This window comes from Protomyctophum parallelum, assembly GCF_964188405.1.
Source record: "Protomyctophum parallelum genome assembly, chromosome: 1".
NCBI classification, from domain to species: Eukaryota; Metazoa; Chordata; class Actinopteri; order Myctophiformes; family Myctophidae; genus Protomyctophum; species Protomyctophum parallelum.
In genome coordinates, this window is record NC_139697.1 from 1394284 (window position 1) to 1415731 (window position 21448).

At 40.9% G+C, this 21448-nt stretch overlaps 1 protein-coding gene across 1 annotated transcript; it reads left to right on the forward strand.

Moving 5' to 3' along the window:
* The first annotated feature begins 224 nt into the window (after positions 1-224).
* Positions 225-19659, forward strand: umad1 (UBAP1-MVB12-associated (UMA) domain containing 1). The gene is made up of 5 exons (XM_083771109.1): positions 225-410; positions 7522-7647; positions 15398-15492; positions 16351-19609; positions 19640-19659. Exons 2-4 carry the CDS (start codon positions 7563-7565, stop codon positions 16627-16629), a joined length of 459 nt encoding a protein of 152 aa, XP_083627235.1. The 5' UTR covers positions 225-410; positions 7522-7562; the 3' UTR covers positions 16630-19609; positions 19640-19659.
* Positions 19660-21448: the final 1789 nt, after the last annotated feature.

The window sequence follows — 21448 nt, forward strand, 5'->3', positions numbered from 1 at the left end:
TTTAACCTCGGCGGTTTATGCGATGACACAAACCCAACGAAACCCCCCCAACACCACGTGACAGCCCTCTACGACTCATCCGGTCCGGTCCGGTCGGGTCCCCCCCACCGGAAATGAACACGGCTGTGTGGATTGATTTATAGTTCCGCTGTTAGAGTTGGATTCCACCAGACAGTCCGGAACTAATAGTGGGGAGAGATGCGGTTTCTGCACGGACGGGATGGAAGCCTCACACACACAGTCAACAAACAATAACAACCAACACGGAAACAAGTGACACTTTGTTAGTCTTATTAATATTCATAGTATTAATATGATTGTATAGCATTATGATGTGAATGTTATTGTTTAATGTTTAACTGACACTAATTAGTCACTCCCTGAACATTCACACAACTTTTTTTGACAAGGTAGGTGTCTGTCTGTCTGTCTGTCTGTCTGTCTGTCTGTCTGTCTGTCTGTCTGTCTGTCTGTCTGTCTGTCTGTCTGTCTGTGAGTCTGTCTGTCTGTCTGTCTGTCTGTTACTACATTTCTTTACTAAAGTATCAATGCTGCAATATAATACATACTTTGTTTATTTATTTCATGCATTGCTTGTTTAAGGTAAAGTAGGAAATTCAAAATGTACTACTCCTACTTTAACTATAGAGTAGATCAAGAACAATCCCAGATCTCCAAGCCGGTCCATGTGTCTCCTGTCACAGAACTATAGAGTTTCATCCATCATGCACTTCACTCTGTGTTGTATGTTACGTGTTACTCTGTGTTGTATGTTACGTGTTATGTTATGTTATGTATGTTACGTGTTACTCTGTGTTGTATGTTACGTGTTATGTTATGTTATGTATGTTACGTGTTACTCTGTGTTGTATGTTATGTGTTACTCTGTGTTGTATGTTACGTGTTACTCTGTGTTGTATGTTACGTGTTACTCTGTGTTGTATGTTACGTGTTACTCTGTGTTGTATGTTACGTGTTATGTTATGTTATGTATGTTACGTGTTACTCTGTGTTGTATGTTACGTGTTATGTTATGTTATGTATGTTACGTGTTACTCTGTGTTGTATGTTACGTGTTATGTTATGTTATGTATGTTACGTGTTACTCTGTGTTGTATGTTATGTGTTACTCTGTGTTGTATGTTACGTGTTACTCTGTGTTGTATGTTACGTGTTACTCTGTGTTGTATGTTACGTGTTACTCTGTGTTGTATGTTACGTGTTACTCTGTGTTGTATGTTACGTGTTACTCTGTGTTGTATGTTACGTGTTACTCTGTGTTGTATGTTACGTGTTACTCTGTGTTGTATGTTACGTGTTACTCTGTGTTGTATGTTACGTGTTACTCTGTGTTGTATGTTACGTGTTATGTTATGTTATGTATGTTACGTGTTACTCTGTGTTGTATGTTACGTGTTACTCTGTGTTGTATGTTACGTGTTATGTTATGTTATGTATGTTACGTGTTACTCTGTGTTGTATGTTACGTGTTATGTTATGTTATGTATGTTACGTGTTACTCTGTGTTGTATGTTACGTGTTATGTTATGTTATGTATGTTACGTGTTACTCTGTGTTGTATGTTACGTGTTATGTTATGTTATGTATGTTACGTGTTACTCTGTGTTGTATGTTACGTGTTATGTTATGTTATGTATGTTACGTGTTACTCTGTGTTGTATGTTACGTGTTATGTTATGTTATGTATGTTACGTGTTACTCTGTGTTGTATGTTACGTGTTACTCTGTGTTGTATGTTACGTGTTACTCTGTGTTGTATGTTACGTGTTACTCTGTGTTGTATGTTACGTGTTACTCTGTGTTGTATGTTACGTGTTACTCTGTGTTGTATGTTACGTGTTACTCTGTGTTGTATGTTACGTGTTACTCTGTGTTGTATGTTACGTGTTACTCTGTGTTGTATGTTACGTGTTACTCTGTGTTGTATGTTACGTGTTACTCTGTGTTGTATGTTACGTGTTACTCTGTGTTGTATGTTACGTGTTACTCTGTGTTGTATGTTACGTGTTACTCTGTGTTGTATGTTACGTGTTACTCTGTGTTGTATGTTACGTGTTACTCTGTGTTGTATGTTACGTGTTACTCTGTGTTGTATGTTACGTGTTACTCTGTGTTGTATGTTACGTGTTACTCTGTGTTGTATGTTACGTGTTACTCTGTGTTGTATGTTACGTGTTACTCTGTGTTGTATGTTACGTGTTACTCTGTGTTGTATGTTACGTGTTACTCTGTGTTGTATGTTACGTGTTACTCTGTGTTGTATGTTACGTGTTACTCTGTGTTGTATGTTACGTGTTACTCTGTGTTGTATGTTACGTGTTACTCTGTGTTGTATGTTACGTGTTACTCTGTGTTGTATGTTACGTGTTACTCTGTGTTGTATGTTACGTGTTACTCTGTGTTGTATGTTACGTGTTACTCTGTGTTGTATGTTACGTGTTACTCTGTGTTGTATGTTACGTGTTATGTTATGTTATGTTATGTATGTTACGTGTTACTCTGTGTTGTATGTTACGTGTTATGTTATGTTATGTTATGTATGTTACGTGTTACTCTGTGTTGTATGTTACGTGTTACTCTGTGTTGTATGTTACGTGTTATGTTATGTTATGTTATGTATGTTACGTGTTACTCTGTGTTGTATGTTACGTGTTACTCTGTGTTGTATGTTACGTGTTATGTTATGTTATGTTATGTATGTTACGTGTTACTCTGTGTTGTATGTTACGTGTTACTCTGTGTTGTATGTTACGTGTTACTCTGTGTTGTATGTTACGTGTTATGTTATGTTATGTATGTTACGTGTTACTCTGTGTTGTATGTTACGTGTTACTCTGTGTTGTATGTTACGTGTTATGTTATGTTATGTATGTTACGTGTTACTCTGTGTTGTATGTTACGTGTTACTCTGTGTTGTATGTTACGTGTTATGTTATGTTATGTTATGTATGTTACGTGTTACTCTGTGTTGTATGTTACGTGTTATGTTATGTTATGTTATGTATGTTACGTGTTACTCTGTGTTGTATGTTACGTGTTACTCTGTGTTGTATGTTACGTGTTATGTTATGTTATGTTATGTATGTTACGTGTTACTCTGTGTTGTATGTTACGTGTTACTCTGTGTTGTATGTTACGTGTTATGTTATGTTATGTTATGTATGTTACGTGTTACTCTGTGTTGTATGTTACGTGTTACTCTGTGTTGTATGTTACGTGTTATGTTATGTTATGTATGTTACGTGTTACTCTGTGTTGTATGTTACGTGTTATGTTATGTTATGTATGTTACGTGTTACTCTGTGTTGTATGTTACGTGTTATGTTATGTTATGTATGTTACGTGTTACTCTGTGTTGTATGTTACGTGTTATGTTATGTTATGTATGTTACGTGTTACTCTGTGTTGTATGTTACGTGTTACTCTGTGTTGTATGTTACGTGTTACTCTGTGTTGTATGTTACGTGTTACTCTGTGTTGTATGTTACGTGTTACTCTGTGTTGTATGTTACGTGTTACTCTGTGTTGTATGTTACGTGTTACTCTGTGTTGTATGTTACGTGTTACTCTGTGTTGTATGTTACGTGTTACTCTGTGTTGTATGTTACGTGTTACTCTGTGTTGTATGTTACGTGTTACTCTGTGTTGTATGTTACGTGTTACTCTGTGTTGTATGTTACGTGTTACTCTGTGTTGTATGTTACGTGTTACTCTGTGTTGTATGTTACGTGTTACTCTGTGTTGTATGTTACGTGTTACTCTGTGTTGTATGTTACGTGTTACTCTGTGTTGTATGTTACGTGTTACTCTGTGTTGTATGTTACGTGTTACTCTGTGTTGTATGTTACGTGTTACTCTGTGTTGTATGTTACGTGTTACTCTGTGTTGTATGTTACGTGTTACTCTGTGTTGTATGTTACGTGTTACTCTGTGTTGTATGTTACGTGTTACTCTGTGTTGTATGTTACGTGTTACTCTGTGTTGTATGTTACGTGTTACTCTGTGTTGTATGTTACGTGTTACTCTGTGTTGTATGTTACGTGTTACTCTGTGTTGTATGTTACGTGTTACTCTGTGTTGTATGTTACGTGTTACTCTGTGTTGTATGTTACGTGTTACTCTGTGTTGTATGTTACGTGTTACTCTGTGTTGTATGTTACGTGTTACTCTGTGTTGTATGTTACGTGTTACTCTGTGTTGTATGTTACGTGTTACTCTGTGTTGTATGTTACGTGTTACTCTGTGTTGTATGTTACGTGTTACTCTGTGTTGTATGTTACGTGTTACTCTGTGTTGTATGTTACGTGTTACTCTGTGTTGTATGTTACGTGTTACTCTGTGTTGTATGTTACGTGTTACTCTGTGTTGTATGTTACGTGTTATGTTATGTTATGTTATGTATGTTACGTGTTACTCTGTGTTGTATGTTACGTGTTATGTTATGTTATGTTATGTATGTTACGTGTTACTCTGTGTTGTATGTTACGTGTTACTCTGTGTTGTATGTTACGTGTTATGTTATGTTATGTTATGTATGTTACGTGTTACTCTGTGTTGTATGTTACGTGTTACTCTGTGTTGTATGTTACGTGTTATGTTATGTTATGTTATGTATGTTACGTGTTACTCTGTGTTGTATGTTACGTGTTACTCTGTGTTGTATGTTACGTGTTACTCTGTGTTGTATGTTACGTGTTATGTTATGTTATGTATGTTACGTGTTACTCTGTGTTGTATGTTACGTGTTACTCTGTGTTGTATGTTACGTGTTATGTTATGTTATGTATGTTACGTGTTACTCTGTGTTGTATGTTACGTGTTACTCTGTGTTGTATGTTACGTGTTATGTTATGTTATGTTATGTATGTTACGTGTTACTCTGTGTTGTATGTTACGTGTTATGTTATGTTATGTTATGTATGTTACGTGTTACTCTGTGTTGTATGTTACGTGTTACTCTGTGTTGTATGTTACGTGTTATGTTATGTTATGTTATGTATGTTACGTGTTACTCTGTGTTGTATGTTACGTGTTACTCTGTGTTGTATGTTACGTGTTATGTTATGTTATGTTATGTATGTTACGTGTTACTCTGTGTTGTATGTTACGTGTTACTCTGTGTTGTATGTTACGTGTTACTCTGTGTTGTATGTTACGTGTTACTCTGTGTTGTATGTTACGTGTTATGTTATGTTATGTATGTTACGTGTTACTCTGTGTTGTATGTTACGTGTTACTCTGTGTTGTATGTTACGTGTTACTCTGTGTTGTATGTTACGTGTTATGTTATGTTATGTATGTTACGTGTTACTCTGTGTTGTATGTTACGTGTTATGTTATGTTATGTATGTTACGTGTTACTCTGTGTTGTATGTTACGTGTTATGTTATGTTATGTATGTTACGTGTTACTCTGTGTTGTATGTTACGTGTTATGTTATGTTATGTATGTTACGTGTTACTCTGTGTTGTATGTTACGTGTTATGTTATGTTATGTATGTTACGTGTTACTCTGTGTTGTATGTTACGTGTTATGTTATGTTATGTATGTTACGTGTTACTCTGTGTTGTATGTTACGTGTTATGTTATGTTATGTATGTTACGTGTTACTCTGTGTTGTATGTTACGTGTTATGTTATGTTATGTATGTTACGTGTTACTCTGTGTTGTATGTTACGTGTTATGTTATGTTATGTATGTTACGTGTTACTCTGTGTTGTATGTTACGTGTTATGTTATGTTATGTATGTTACGTGTTACTCTGTGTTGTATGTTACGTGTTATGTTATGTTATGTATGTTACGTGTTACTCTGTGTTGTATGTTACGTGTTATGTTATGTTATGTATGTTACGTGTTACTCTGTGTTGTATGTTACGTGTTACTCTGTGTTGTATGTTACGTGTTACTCTGTGTTGTATGTTACGTGTTACTCTGTGTTGTATGTTACGTGTTACTCTGTGTTGTATGTTACGTGTTACTCTGTGTTGTATGTTACGTGTTACTCTGTGTTGTATGTTACGTGTTACTCTGTGTTGTATGTTACGTGTTACTCTGTGTTGTATGTTACGTGTTACTCTGTGTTGTATGTTACGTGTTACTCTGTGTTGTATGTTACGTGTTACTCTGTGTTGTATGTTACGTGTTACTCTGTGTTGTATGTTACGTGTTATGTCAGTGTTTTTATGTACTCCGGTTATGTGGGAGCTCCTTAGAAATGTCGTTGTATCTCAGTGTATGCTTTTGATTGATTGATTGATTGATTGATTGAAATATGTATTAACAGTTTGCAGAATTACAGTATACATTTCAAGCACAAACTCAATACAAAGACTGTTAACTGTGAGTGGACGACCCAATTAAGCATTATACACTTGTTTACAACAGGGTCCACATTGTTCAATTCATCAAAACATTTAGAGACGTACAAATAGACACTTCTATGTAGCTAAAGAACAGAACAGGAATTCATCATATAGGGAGCAAAAAGGGAAAAGATACATATACAGTGAGGGGAAAAGGGTGGGGGGGGGGGCAATGACAAATAAAAGTAGATTAAGAGTAGAATAAGAGTAGATTGGGATGTCAAACTCAAATACACGGTGGGCCAAAATAAAGAAGTTGGTAGAAGTCGAGGGCCGGACTGTGTTTCAACACACGGGCACCGCGCTCAGGAGGACGTCCCGGGCAAAAAAGTAAATGCATTTAAAACTGAAAATACATTATTATTATTATTATTAAGCTCAGTTTCCTGTTCTATGATCCTAGCAAAGCAGGACTTGTGTTGTAGTGTTATAGTGGTCCGTGCAATGATATACCAGAGGGCCAGTTCTAATATACTAATTAAGCTCAGTTTCCTGTTCCCTATGATCCTCACAAAGCAGGACTTGTAGTATTATGGTGGTCCGTGCAATAATATACCAGAGGGCCAGTTCTAATATAATTAAATATCATCCAAAGATAATTCATTCACGGGCCTGATTTGGCCCCCGGGTCTTGAGTTGGACATATATAGAACAATCCCAGATCTCCAAGCAGGTCCATGTGTCTCCTGTCACAGGCCTAATGGTGGATTTCATTTTATTTCATGTTTTATATTATGTAATCTGTTGTATATTATGTAATCTGCCTTGTAAGGATCTGGGCTGTATTAGTCAGTCATTTTATGGTATTTTATTTCATGTTGTATATTATGTAATCTGTTGTATATTATGTAATCTGTTGTATATTATGTAATCTGTTTTATATTATGTAATCTGCCTTGTAAGGATCTGGGCTGTATTAGTCAGTTTGGTAACAATATTCACACATTGTTTGTTGTTTTATTGTCATTGTTTATGTAAAAACGGTAAAAAGTGTCTTCTTTGGAAGCGTGACACTTAAATAAAGAATCAATCAATCAATCAATCAATCAATCAATCATGTACTTGAGTGAAAGTACAAAAGTATTGGTTAAAAAATGTACAACAAAGTACCAACAGTAGTTCTATATCTCATTAGGCTGACAGACAGACAGACAGGCTGACAGACAGACAGACAGGATGTTCAGTTTCCTGGGTCTCCGCAGTAAGGATTCTAAGAAGACGTCGTCTGAGAGAGAGACAGATGGAGGCTTCGTCATCGTTGGTGAGACACACACACACACACACACACACACACACACACACACACACACTCAAATCTTTATCACACATGGACACACAGCCTTGATGGCGAGGTTGCGCGCACACAGCCGCCTGGGTGACAGCAGTCTGCTGGGTGACAGCAGACTGCTGGGTGACAGCAGTTTATTATGATCCTATAGTTTACTGTCTCTCTGCATTCTATGATCCTATAGTTTACTGTCTCTCTGCATTCTATGATCCTATAGTTTACTGTCTCTCTGCATTCTATGATCATATAGTTTACTGTCTCTCTGCATTCTATGATCCTATAGTTTACTGTCTCTCTGCATTCTATGATCCTATAGTTTACTGTCTCTGCATTCTATGATCCTATAGTTTACTGTCTCTCTGCATTCTATGATCCTATAGTTTACTGTCTCTCTGCATTATATGATCCTATAGTTTACTGTCTCTCTGCATTCTATGATCCTATAGTTTACTGTCTCTCTGCATTCTATGATCCTATAGTTTACTGTCTCTGCATTCTATGGTCCTATAGTTTACTGTCTCTCTGCATTCTATGATCCTATAGTTTACTGTCTCTCTGCATTCTATGATCCTATAGTTTACTGTCTCTCTGCATTCTATGATCATATAGTTTACTGTCTCTTTGCATTCTATGATCCTATAGTTTACTGTCTCTCTGCATTCTATGATCCTATAGTTTACTGTCTCTCTGCATTCTATGATCCTATAGTTTACTGTCTCTCTGCATTCTATGATCCTATAGTTTACTGTCTCTCTGCATTCTATGATCCTATAGTTTACTGTCTCTCTGCATTATATGATCCTATAGTTTACTGTCTCTCTGCATTCTATGATCCTATAGTTTACTGTCTCTCTGCATTCTATGATCCTATAGTTTACTGTCTCTCTGCATTCTATGATCCTATAGTTTACTGTCTCTCTGCATTATATGATCCTATAGTTTACTGTCTCTCTGCATTCTATGATCCTATAGTTTACTGTCTCTCTGCATTCTATGATCCTATAGTTTACTGTCTCTCTGCATTCTATGATCCTATAGTTTACTGTCTCTCTGCATTCTATGGTCCTATAGTTTACTGTCTCTCTGCATTCTATGATCCTATAGTTTACTGTCTCTCTGCATTCTATGATCCTATAGTTTACTGTCTCTCTGCATTCTATGATCCTATAGTTTACTGTCTCTCTGCATTCTGTGATCCTATAGTTTACTGTCTCTCTGCATTCTATGATCTTATAGTTTACTGTCTCTCTGCATTCTATGATCCTATAGTTTACTGTCTCTCTGCATTCTATGATCCTATAGTTTACTGTCTCTCTGCATTCTATGATCCTATAGTTTACTGTCTCTCTGCATTCTATGATCCTATAGTTTACTGTCTCTCTGCATTATATGATCCTATAGTTTACTGTCTCTCTGCATTCTATGATCCTATAGTTTACTGTCTCTCTGCATTCTATGATCCTATAGTTTACTGTCTCTCTGCATTCTATGATCCTATAGTTTACTGTCTCTCTGCATTCTATGATCCTATAGTTTACTGTCTCTCTGCATTCTATGATCCTATAGTTTACTGTCTCTCTGCATTCTATGATCCTATAGTTTACTGTCTCTGCATTCTATGATCCTATAGTTTACTGTCTCTCTGCATTCTATGATCCTATAGTTTACTGTCTCTCTGCATTATATGATCCTATAGTTTACTGTCTCTCTGCATTCTATGATCCTATAGTTTACTGTCTCTCTGCATTCTATGATCCTATAGTTTACTGTCTCTCTGCATTCTATGATCCTATAGTTTACTGTCTCTCTGCATTCTATGATCCTATAGTTTACTGTCTCTCTGCATTCTATGATCCTATAGTTTACTGTCTCTCTGCATTCTATGATCCTATAGTTTACTGTCTCTCTGCATTCTATGATCCTATAGTTTACTGTCTCTCTGCATTCTATGATCCTATAGTTTACTGTCTCTCTGCATTCTATGATCCTATAGTTTACTGTCTCTCTGCATTATATGATCCTATAGTTTACTGTCTCTCTGCATTAGGCCTAAAAAAAAAAAACTTTGGTTTCCGATTGGCTGTCATTTTTGGGCTGAGTAGGTAGGGATTTTATTTTATTTTATTTTTTTATTTTATTTTTCGTGGGAAGGATGGGTAGCAAGGAATTTATTTTATTTTATTTATTTTTATTTTTTTCGTGGGAAGGATGGGATTTTTTTTATTTTTTTTCCTACGGCAATGATGGATAGGCTTCTTTTTTAATAACTTCAATATTTGCCTGAAATACCATCTTTTAAATAATGAATGGTTCAAGTACACATAACACTGTATGCCTACAGCTAAACATTTAGCTCCAAACCAAAGTAAAGTGCTGCATCACTCACATACCAAAAATAAATACAAATGTAAAAAAAATCTTCAAGTAATAAAGCTGAAACATGAACTTGTGTTTTGAAGCAGAGAGCTACTGGCTATCCCTGGATCAAACAAATTAACTTAAACCAACCAATGGCATGAGGAGTTGGAAAACAAAGAATACTGACTGGTGAATGAATTATACCAGGATTTGAAAATAATAAAACATTTTACCCCAGGGTATGAGATGAGCTCAATTCAGAATGAGGAGCTTTAACAATTAAGTCCATTCTAAATACTGATATACAGTATGCAGCTTAAAAGTGAATAGTGTTAGAACGGTGGTTGGTCAAACAGATTAGAACGGTGGTTGTTGAACTTGCTACCGCTGTCTGGCCTCTGGTTTGCGAATAGTGTTCAGCATCAAAGTATATAACTTAAGTTAACTTGCCATATGCTTAAATGTTCTATACGCCCATCGATTAATCAGCAATAGCTCGTTTTGGAAGCGTCGGGGCTTAACGAGACACTGCTGTCTCGTTGTACCCAGCTGGGTGAATAACCTAAATCAACGTCACCACGGTAAATGCTCCATATAACTATGAAAGCGCTAATGTTAATGTTCACTGCATACACGTAATATAGTTGACCAAGCAATGTTACAGTCCACTGTAGGCTACAGCTATTTGGTTTCCAAATCGTAGCGCTGTAGACTACAGCAATCTAATTTCCGCATCGCAGCGCAGCGCGCCTCATGTGTGCCCAAAAGAACAGATCTGCAAGCTGTCGACACGCAATCGAGCGGCATGTTGATAGTTTGTATGTCTGTTATTTTGGTTAGGCAACGCACATTACGCGTGGTATGTGGGTTTGAGAGGCAATGATTAATGTAGGCCTACAGTAGCCTAGTAGATTATAGCCAAGTTGACAGTTTTCATAATATTGTATAGCTCTGTTCTGGACTGTTGCACAACGTTAGCCAACGGTGAATGATGAAAAAGTTGCACTTTGTTAACGAGGACAGTATTGGACATGCTGCGTCACTTCAGAGGATCGCTGCTACTTTGATTCAAAGATGTTTACTCACCCCTGGAAATCGCTGGAAACCATTAGAATGTTGGAAATGGAACGTGAGTTACAACCTCAAGTAGCCTACCATGCACCTCGCGATGACGCATTCCAAAACATTTGCGCACGTGATATTTTAGACGAAAGAAAACTTTATTTTGACTTTGCGCATCCCGATGGTCTCATCAAAGATAATTTTAATGATCAAAGACTCGGTCGTATTCTGAGCTTTTTTTTTTTTTTTTTTTTTTTCCCACCAAATGCCAATAAAATAATATGAGTCGCGCATATTTAATAGAGTCGGTCGGCAACCGGAAACCAAAGTTTTTTTTTGTTAGGCCTTATATGATCCTATAGTTTACTGTCTCTCTGCATTCTATGATCCTATAGTTTACTGTCTCTCTGCATTCTATGATCCTATAGTTTACTGTCTCTCTGCATTCTGTGATCCTATAGTTTACTGTCTCTCTGCATTATATGATCCTATAGTTTACTGTCTCTCTGCATTCTATGATCCTATAGTTTACTGTCTCTGCATTCTATGATCCTATAGTTTACTGTCTCTCTGCATTCTATGATCCTATAGTTTACTGTCTCTCTGCATTATATGATCCTATAGTTTACTGTCTCTCTGCATTCTATGATCCTATAGTTTACTGTCTCTCTGCATTCTATGATCCTATAGTTTACTGTCTCTCTGCATTCTATGATCCTATAGTTTACTGTCTCTCTGCATTCTATGATCCTATAGTTTACTGTCTCTCTGCATTCTATGATCCTATAGTTTACTGTCTCTCTGCATTATATGATCCTATAGTTCCTATATCTATATCGGCCAAAATGTCTCATCGTCACATCCGTAGTTGCGATCTGACCCATTGTGAGCTTGTAGATCGGCTATTTTCAAATGGTTGAAATGTATATAGGTTCTGAAGTAGGGATGCCAGAAAGTGACCATCAGCCAAATCGAATATTCCACAGCTCTGCCGATTAATAATCGTTTTTTTTTTTTTCTTTTTTTTTTTAAATCAATATCAGATAAAACTTTTAAGATTTTATATTATGCACATGCCATGCCATGTCACATAACCATTATATGTTTAGTGCATGCTTTGATGGTTAAAGTTTTATAATCAGTTTTGATGAGTAAACCTTTGTGGAGATCTTCTCAGTTCTCATTGTATGCTAGTTACTGCCATTCAGGATGGAAAATGAAATCCATTTGGATTTGGGGAGAAGTAGTTTCATAAGGGGCTGGTATGAAGTACTTGATATAAAGAGAACATGTTCAGTTCACTAGTCTACACTCTACTCTACACCTGCCTTCATTTCATCTGATTGTCTGTCTGGCAGGCACTTAACAAGCCATCGTTAACTGTGTCTGTTAGAGAGAGGGGCCGAGAAGAGTGGCTTTGCTCAACTTCATTTATACTTATATTCTCCACTCTGATGAAGGTACATGTTCGATATATCATGCAGCCTTACGTATTAGCCTATATTTTTGCTATAAAAAAAAACAAAAAACGTTTTTTTTCTTTTTTTTTGATTTTCGCTAGTGCTACATGTTAGCTAGCCTTTGTGTAATGCTGTAAGGTGGTCCAGGCTAGCCTATAGCGCTAGATGTTAGCTAGCCTTTGTGTAATGCTGTAAGGTGGTCCAGGCTAGCCTATAGCGCTACATGTTAGCTAGCCTTTGTTTTAATGCTGTAAGGTGGTCCAGGCTAGCCTATAGCGCTAGATGTTAGCTAGCCTTTGTGTAATGCTGTAAGGTGGTCCAGGCTAGCCTATAGCGCTAGATGTTAGCTAGCCTTTGTTTTAATGCTGTAAGGTGGTCCAGGCTAGCCTATAGCGCTAGATGTTAGCTAGCCTTTGTGTAATGCTGTAAGGTGGTCCAGGCTAGCCTATAGCGCTAGATGTTAGCTAGCCTTTGTGTAATGCTGTAAGGTGGTCCAGGCTAGCCTATAGCGCTAGATGTTAGCTAGCCTTTGTGTAATGCTGTAAGGTGGTCCAGGCTAGCCTATAGCGCTAGATGTTAGCTAGCCTTTGTGTAATGCTGTAAGGTGGTCCAGGCTAGCCTATAGCGCTACATGTTAGCTAGCCTTTGTGTAATGCTGTAAGGTGGTCCAGGCTAGCCTATAGTGCTAGTGCTACGGGCTTTAAGGTGGAGTCTGAAGAGGTGAGTCTTCAGATTATGGCGGCAGATTGGGATTAGGACGGTGAGTGAGTCTGCAGTTCTGACTGCGATGGGGATTTCATTCCACAGTCTGAGAGGCAGACGGGAGAAGAGTCTGGGGCGAGTGGGGTGTTGTCCAGACTGTTCCAGCCAAGGTTCGGACTGTGTGTGTGTGTGTGTGTGTGTGTGTGTGTGTGTGTGTGTGTGTGTCGGGGGAGAGGGGGGAGCGGTGTTACTGTTGTAGGGTTGGATCAGACTTTGAAGATATGGGGGGGGACGGAGTGCCATACCTTTGGTTGCTTTGTGTGATAGTTTTGGCTGGTTGAAGACCTAATGAGCTGCGGCATTTTGGATCGGTTGGAGAGGCTTATCCCATTTTAGGCGGAAACCCCTTTTTGGTGTTAGCATTACGTTATGCTTTAGCTATTTAAAAAATAGCAGATCTACAAGCTCATAATTTGCCACCGAGTCGCGCGCTATGAGCTTGTAGGTTCTGCTATTTTTTTTTTAAATCGAACGACCGACACAGAAACATGGCTTTTTACAGAAAACTGTCATTTTCAAACAGACATTTTTATAATCTGATCTCGGGTCAGAATGGTCAGAAATCGACAGGGCGGGGGGGGGGGGGGGGGGGTGTATTTAAAGTGAGCCCCCACAAACATTTAAAAAGTGTTTTAATGATAATGAAACAACACGGTGGTTGTTTTCCCAGGACTCTTAGTTAAAGCGTTCTAATCCATTAATGTGATCAGAAAGGACCAGCAGGCGCTAAGCACACATAATCCTGACCTCTGACCTGGTTGCTGCTCTACTGTACGTACTGTACATGGCATGGCTACTGTACTGTCTGTCACTGGTTACTGGACTCCTCATGCATAGGAGGAAGCATGAGGTCAGTCCGTTGCTCTCCCCAGGTTGGGCACAGGGTGGTACCAATGACTGTAGGACGGTGTAGTGAGGGAACGTGTGGCCGGTTTAATGTGTGTCCTCTGTGTAGGAGAGACGGTGTAGTGAGGGAACGTGTGGCCGGTTTAATGTGTGTCCTCTGTTTAGGGGAGACGGTGTAGTGAGGGAACGTGTGGCCGGTTTAATGTGTGTCCTCTGTGTAGGAGAGACGGTGTAGTGAGGGAACGTGTGGCCGGTTTAATGTGTGTCCTCTGTGTAGGAGAGACGGTGTAGTGAGGGAACGTGTGGCCGGTTTAATGTGTTGTCCTCTGTTTAGGAGAGACGGTGTAGTGAGGGAACGTGTGACCGGTTTAACGTGTGTCCTCTGTTTAGGAGAGACGGTGTAGTGAGGGAACGTGTGGCCGGTTTAATGTGTTGTCCTCTGTTTAGGAGAGACGGTGTAGTGAGGGAACGTGTGACCGGTTTAACGTGTGTCCTCTGTTTAGGAGAGACGGTGTAGTGAGGGAACGTGTGGCCGGTTTAATGTGTTGTCCTCTGTTTAGGAGAGACGGTGTAGTGAGGGAACGTGTGGCCGGTTTAATGTGTGTCCTCTGTTTAGGAGAGACGGTGTAGTGAGGGAACGTGTGACCGGTTTAACGTGTGTCCTCTGTTTAGGAGAGACGGTGTAGTGAGGGAACGTGTGGCCGGTTTAATGTGTGTCCTCTGTTTAGGGGAGACGGTGTAGTGAGGGAACGTGTGGCCGGTTTAATGTGTGTCCTCTGTGTAGGAGAGACGGTGTAGTGAGGGAACGTGTGGCCGGTTTAATGTGTTGTCCTCTGTTTAGGAGAGACGGTGTAGTGAGGGAACGTGTGACCGGTTTAACGTGTGTCCTCTGTTTAGGAGAGACGGTGTAGTGAGGGAACGTGTGGCCGGTTTAATGTGTGTCCTCTGTTTAGGAGAGACGGTGTAGTGAGGGAACGTGTGGCCGGTTTAATGTGTGTCCTCTGTTTAGGAGAGACGGTGTAGTGAGGGAACGTGTGGCCGGTTTAATGTGTGTCCTCTGTTTAGGGGAGACGGTGTATTGAGGGAACGTGTGGCCGGTTTAATGTGTGTCCTCTGTGTAGGAGAGACGGTGTAGTGAGGGAACGTGTGGCCGGTTTAATGTGTTGTCCTCTGTTTAGGAGAGACGGTGTAGTGAGGGAACGTGTGGCCGGTTTAATGTGTTGTCCTCTGTTTAGGAGAGACGGTGGAGGAACAGAGGAGGAAGATGCAGAACATGAACGCATTGCTGCAGTCGTCCTGCTCCGCCAACGTCATCGTTCTGCCAAACAAGGTAAAGTAAAATAATCATCCTGGTCTCTATACTGCCTCCCCCTGGCCAGCCGGGGCGCCTGATGGAGGGGAAAGGAACTGGTCTCTATACTGCCTCCCCCTGGCCAGCCGGGGCGCCTGATGGAGGGGAAAGGAACTGGTCTCTATACTGCCTCCCCCTGGCCAGCCGGGGCGCCTGATGGAGGGGAAAGGAACTGGTCGGAATGACGTGTTCCTTCCACGCGCTACGTCCGGCCGGGGAAACTCTCCCCCCCTCCTGTCAGGTGAAAAGAAGCGGGCTTGGACTCCTCATGCATAGGAGGAAGCATGAGGTCAGTCCGTTGCTCTCCCCAGGTTGGGTAAAGGGTGGTACCAATGACTGTAGGACTGGTGGTGTTTTGGGTAAAGGGTGGTACCAATGACTTTAGGACTGGTGGTGTTTTGGGGTACAGGTCTGACTGATGACTGTAGGACTGGTGGTACTGTATGTCTAAACACAGATTTCAGTAGTACTGTAAATGACACTGTGTGTGTGTGTGTGTGTGTGTGTGTGTGTGTGTGTGTGTGTGTGTGTGTGTGTGTGTGTGTGTGTGTGTGTGTGTGTGTGTGTGTGTGTGTGTGTGTCTGTGTGTGTGTGTGTGTGTGTGTCTGTGTCTGTGTCTGTGTCTGTGTCTGTGTCTGTGTCTGTGTCTGTGTCTGTGTCTGTGTCTGTGTCTGTGTGTGTGTGTGTGTGTGTGTGTCTGTGTCTGTGTCTGTGTCTGTGTCTGTGTCTGTGTCTGTGTCTGTGTGTGTGTGTGTGTGTGTGTGTGTGTCTGTGTGTGTGTGTCTGTGTGTCTGTGTGTCTGTGTGTGTGTGTGTGTGTGTGTGTGTTTCTCTGCAGTCACCTTACGCCACGCCAGCTCGTCCCGCCCCAGCAGCCCCTCCTCCTCCTCCTCCTCCGGCCCCCCTGCAGGCTCCGCCCCCTGACCCCGCCCAGGCCACGCCCCTCCAGGACCTCCTGACGGACGTCCCGTTCGGCCTGGCGCCCCACATCCTGGCCCTGATGCAGGGGGGGGGAGGGGGAGGGGGGGTCGACGCTCTGTCCCGAGACCTCAACCACAACCTGGCCAGCTTCCACTACGACTTCACCCTGGAGAACTCTGTGCTGTGCAGCCAGTAGTGCCCCCTGGTGGCACCACATGGCATGACATATCTATAAGTTAACCCATTCTGACCTGAGATCAGATTCATACGAGGTTTCCACACTGGACACACACTGGTCTGATTAAACCCATTCTGACCTGAGATCAGATTATAAAAAATGCCAGTCGTTCTTCGATTTTTCAAAAAAATAGCAGACCTACAAGCTCGGTGGCGCGATATGAGCTTGTAGATCTGCTATTTTTCAATAGCTAAAGCATAACATGATGCTGACACCAAAATGGGTGCCCGGTCAGAATGGGTTAACCCTGAGATCAGATTCTAAAAAATGTTCTTCTACATCCTGACAGCTTTCTGAAAAAGCTATGTCTTCTATGTCAGTCGTTCTTCGACTTTTCAAAAATAGCAGAACCTACAAGCTTGTAGCTTGTAGGTCTGCTATTCTTTTCAATAGCTAAAGCACGACATGATGCTAACACCAAAATGGGTTACCGCCCAAAATGGGTCAAGTTATCCCATTTAGACGATTTTACGAAATGTCCCTATGTTTCTATGTCAGTGGTTCATGTCAAGGACCCCAAAGATTATCTGTATTTGGGCGCCGACCCCCATCTGAAAATGTGTTGTTGTCCCCCCCCCCCCCCGTCCCGTCCCCCCCCCCAAAAGCAAAGACTTGAGTTAAATCGTTCGCTGTGAAAGAATACATATATTCAAAGATTTGCGACACATGCAGAGTTTTCAGAAATAGCAGATAGCAGATCTCGTAGCGTGGCACCGCTACTAAGCTTGAAGTTGTAGATCTGCTATTTTTCAATAGCTAAAGTATGACATAATGCTTAAAACACCAAAAGGGGTTCCCGCACTGAATGGGTTAATGGAAAGGTGATAACTGTAGGTGCAACTTTCCCATTACAGCCCCATTCATCCAAACGGAACAGTCCTGATCCCATTATCAAACTCACCAACATTGCATTTGTACGAAAAGCTATAGAATTATCCTCTTTCCATCTGCAAAGGTGTTTGTTTCATAAAACTCCACCGTAGACATGTTGTTATGACTAGATACTTCTAAGTGTTGGGATAATAGCAGATCTAACAAGCGCAACGCGTTGAGAGCTTGTATATCTGCTATTTTCAGGGCCCAACCACCCAGCACTCTTTATCTACTGGAGATGTGGTGTGCACGACTGTGGATTTCCAAACTAATTTGTTCAACGCAAAATGTTGCGTTCGAAGTCCAGGAGACTTGGTTACATTTACAGGAGTTTTCACTACATGGTGTTTGTGATATGAAATGTAAGCTTATACCCTAATCACAGTAAACATCATTTCAAGTTACTGTAGTACAGTCACTTCACTTCAGTTGGCTGGACTAGATTTTGATGAAATCCTATGTGTTGAATCCTTAATCATTTTTAATAGAGAATTGTTTTGAATCTGGAAAAAAAAAATGCTTTCGATTTTTTATTCTTTTATCGTTTATTGGATTGAGAAAATGGAGTTGAATGGAATGGTGAGACAGCCACAGATTCACAGCCCTATTATAAAGTGAATGGAGTTGAATGGAATGGTGAGACAGCCACAGATTCACAGCCCTATTAGAAAGAGAATGGAGTTGAATGGAATGGTGAGACAGCCACAGATTCACAGCCCTATTAGAAAGTGAATGGAGTTGAATGGAATGGTGAGACAGCCACAGATTCACAGCCCTATTAGAAAGTGAATGGAGTTGAATGGAATGGTGAGACAGCCACAGATTCACAGCCCTATTAGAAAGTGAATGGAGTTGAATGGAATGGTGAGACAGCCACAGATTCACAGCCCTATTAGAAAGTGAATGGAGTTGAATGGAATGGTGAGACAGCCACAGATTCACAGCCCTATTAGAAAGTGAATGGAGTTGAATGGAATGGTGAGACAGCCACAGATTCACAGCCCTATTAGAAAGTGTTGCATGAATAAAGGTGACCAGAAGGAATCGGCTGAAGCTCAGAACGGAACAACAGAACATGCTTTTGTTTTTACTGTAAATAGTTTCAATAATGGACGATTCTGCACTGATCAAATAAGATTTAGAATAAACAAGAATCAACGACCCCCCCCCCCCCTCGTATTCCCACAGAGATTCCCCCAAGATTCCCTAAAAACTAGGAAGTGTGACACAACTGAGAATGAAAATCAAACGCGCTGTTGTTTGTCTATTATGAAATGCATGTTATCACTGTATTAAATATACCAAATCAACCGTTATATCAGGACGTTGGAATGTGGCCAATAGGACCATACTAGACACTGTGGTGTTTGGCTGTGTTCCCCCGGACTGCCTGGTCAAGGGCTCCCCCTGCTGGATGTGTCATTTACAACTCTATTGTCGGGGCATGGAAACTATAGGAGCTACTAATATTTACTATTCTCTGCCTATTGGGACGTAACTCGGACGTCGCAATGCTTGGCACGGCGACTCGCTCGGCTAGCGCCTCGCTGGGCTCCGCAAACAAATCGGTTTGGTCGGTTTGGAAATGAATGAATGTGATTTGTTTTTTGTTTTTCATTAACACGGCCTTCCAGTTTTTTGTTTTTGTTTTTTTGTGTTCAAGCATCTATCGTATTTATTGTGTTTAAATATAATGTCGTTCCAATGTCCTCGTCATATTCAATGTCGTCATATTCAGTTCATATTCAGTTCAAATTCAGTTCATATTCAGTTCATAACTTCATATTCAGTTCATATTCAGTTCAATGCAGCGCATCAGGACAGCATACTTGGTAGCTGTACTTTATACTTTATTAACAACTAATCAATGAATTGATTTAACTAAACTACAGTCCCTACAAAAAAGAAAACGGTTATACTTGCCAAAAATAAGATTCATTTTTAATGTTGTTTGTTATTGTGTGGATGGAATGATTAACGGTTCATTTCTACACCAATTTTCTTTGTGACAAAATGTTTGTAAAACGTCCGGTGAATGTATTGATTAATGTGTAATAATGAGTAGGTGAATGTATTGATGTGTAATAATAAGTAGGGATGTCCCGATCCGATCCCATCATGTATGTGTTAAGGCCTATTCATAGTCTGGATTTTCGGTGGTGAGGTGACCACCGCTCCGGTGGTGAGCTGACCACCGGAGCTGAAATAACGTTGAGCGGTGGTGAGTAAAAACAGAGAGAAGGGCTGGAGCGGTGGCGGTGGTTTGCTCTTCACCACGGCTCGTGGCGTCATGTTGTAGTTCGGTGGTCACCCCACCACCGTAAATCCAGACTATGTATGAGCCTTTAGCCGATACCGTAGAATAATATTCTTTGTATTACTATAAATGTATTACGAAGAAATATCTTATTTTGAAGTCCACTGACCAGGAATAGTGTTTATAGCTATCTAGCTATATATCTGGTGTTGTGTTTATAGCAGACTCCTCACTCAAATGTACACTTGCACTTTGGGCAACTCCAAAGCAAACTCCACATGCCCCAACATTTTATTTACCTGGCATAGTGTCGACCCCCTTACCCCCTGTGTGGGATCGCTGGTTAGACTGGCATAGTGTCGACCCCCTTACCCCTGTGTGGGATCGGTGGTTAGACTGGCATAGTGTCAACCCCCTTACCCCTGTGTGGGATCACTGGTTAGACTGGCATAGTGTCAACCCCCTTACCCCTGTGTGGGATCGCTGGTTAGACTGGCATAGTGTCGACCCCCTTACCCCTGTGTGGGATCGGTGGTTAGACTGGCATAGTGTCAACCCCTTACCCCTGTGTGGGATCACTGGTTAGACTGGCATAGTGTCAACCCCCTTACCCCTGTGTGGGATCACTGGTTAGACTGGCATAGTGTCAACCCCTTACCCCTGTGTGGGATCACTGGTTAGACTGGCATAGTGTCAACCCCTTACCCCTGTGTGGGATCACTGGTTAGACTGGCATAGTGTCAACCCCTTACCCCTGTGTGGGATCAGTGGTTAGACTGGCATAGTGTCAACCCCTTACCCCTGTGTGGGATCACTGGTTAGACTGGCATAGTGTCAACCCCCTTACCCCTGTGTGGGATCACTGGTTAGACTGGCATAGTGTCAACCCCTTACCCCTGTGTGGGATCACTGGTTAGACTGGCATAGTGTCAACCCCTTACCCCTGTGTGGGATCACTGGTTAGACTGGCATAGTGTCGGCCCCTTACCCCTGTGTGGGATCACTGGTTAGACTGGCATAGTGTCGACCCCTTACCCCTGTGTGGGATCGCTGGTTAGACTGGCATAGTGTCGGCCCCTTACCCCTGTGTGGGATCACTGGTTAGACTGGCATAGTGTCGACCCCTTATACCCCTGTGTCTGATTGGTGGTTAGACTGGCATAGTGTTGACCCCCTTACCCGTGTGTGGGATCACTGGTTAGACTGGCATAGTGTCGACCCCTTACCCCTGTGTCTGATTGGTGGTTAAACTGGCATATTTGCCGATACCCATATGACCAAATAAGGGCGAATCCGATACTTTACCGATACAGTAGCGGGACATCTCTAATAATAACACTGATTCATGTTTAATAATAGGTGAACTTCTATGAAACTGATAACCTAATGTTGTCCCCATACCATTTAGTATTTACACAACGAGTACAAGTACTTAATTTTTAGCACACACCTATACGTTATGTTGAGTAACCACTTATTTTGTAAACCGCCTTTTTCTCATAGATGCAGATGGATCTCCGATCTACACTTGTCAGTTGTCACTGATGCTTGTAGATCAGTTGTCACTGATGCTTGTAGATCGGATGTTTTGGTGATTCGCTGCAGTGTTGTGGTCAGACTTGCTCCCCGTTGCATTGATAGTTCAGC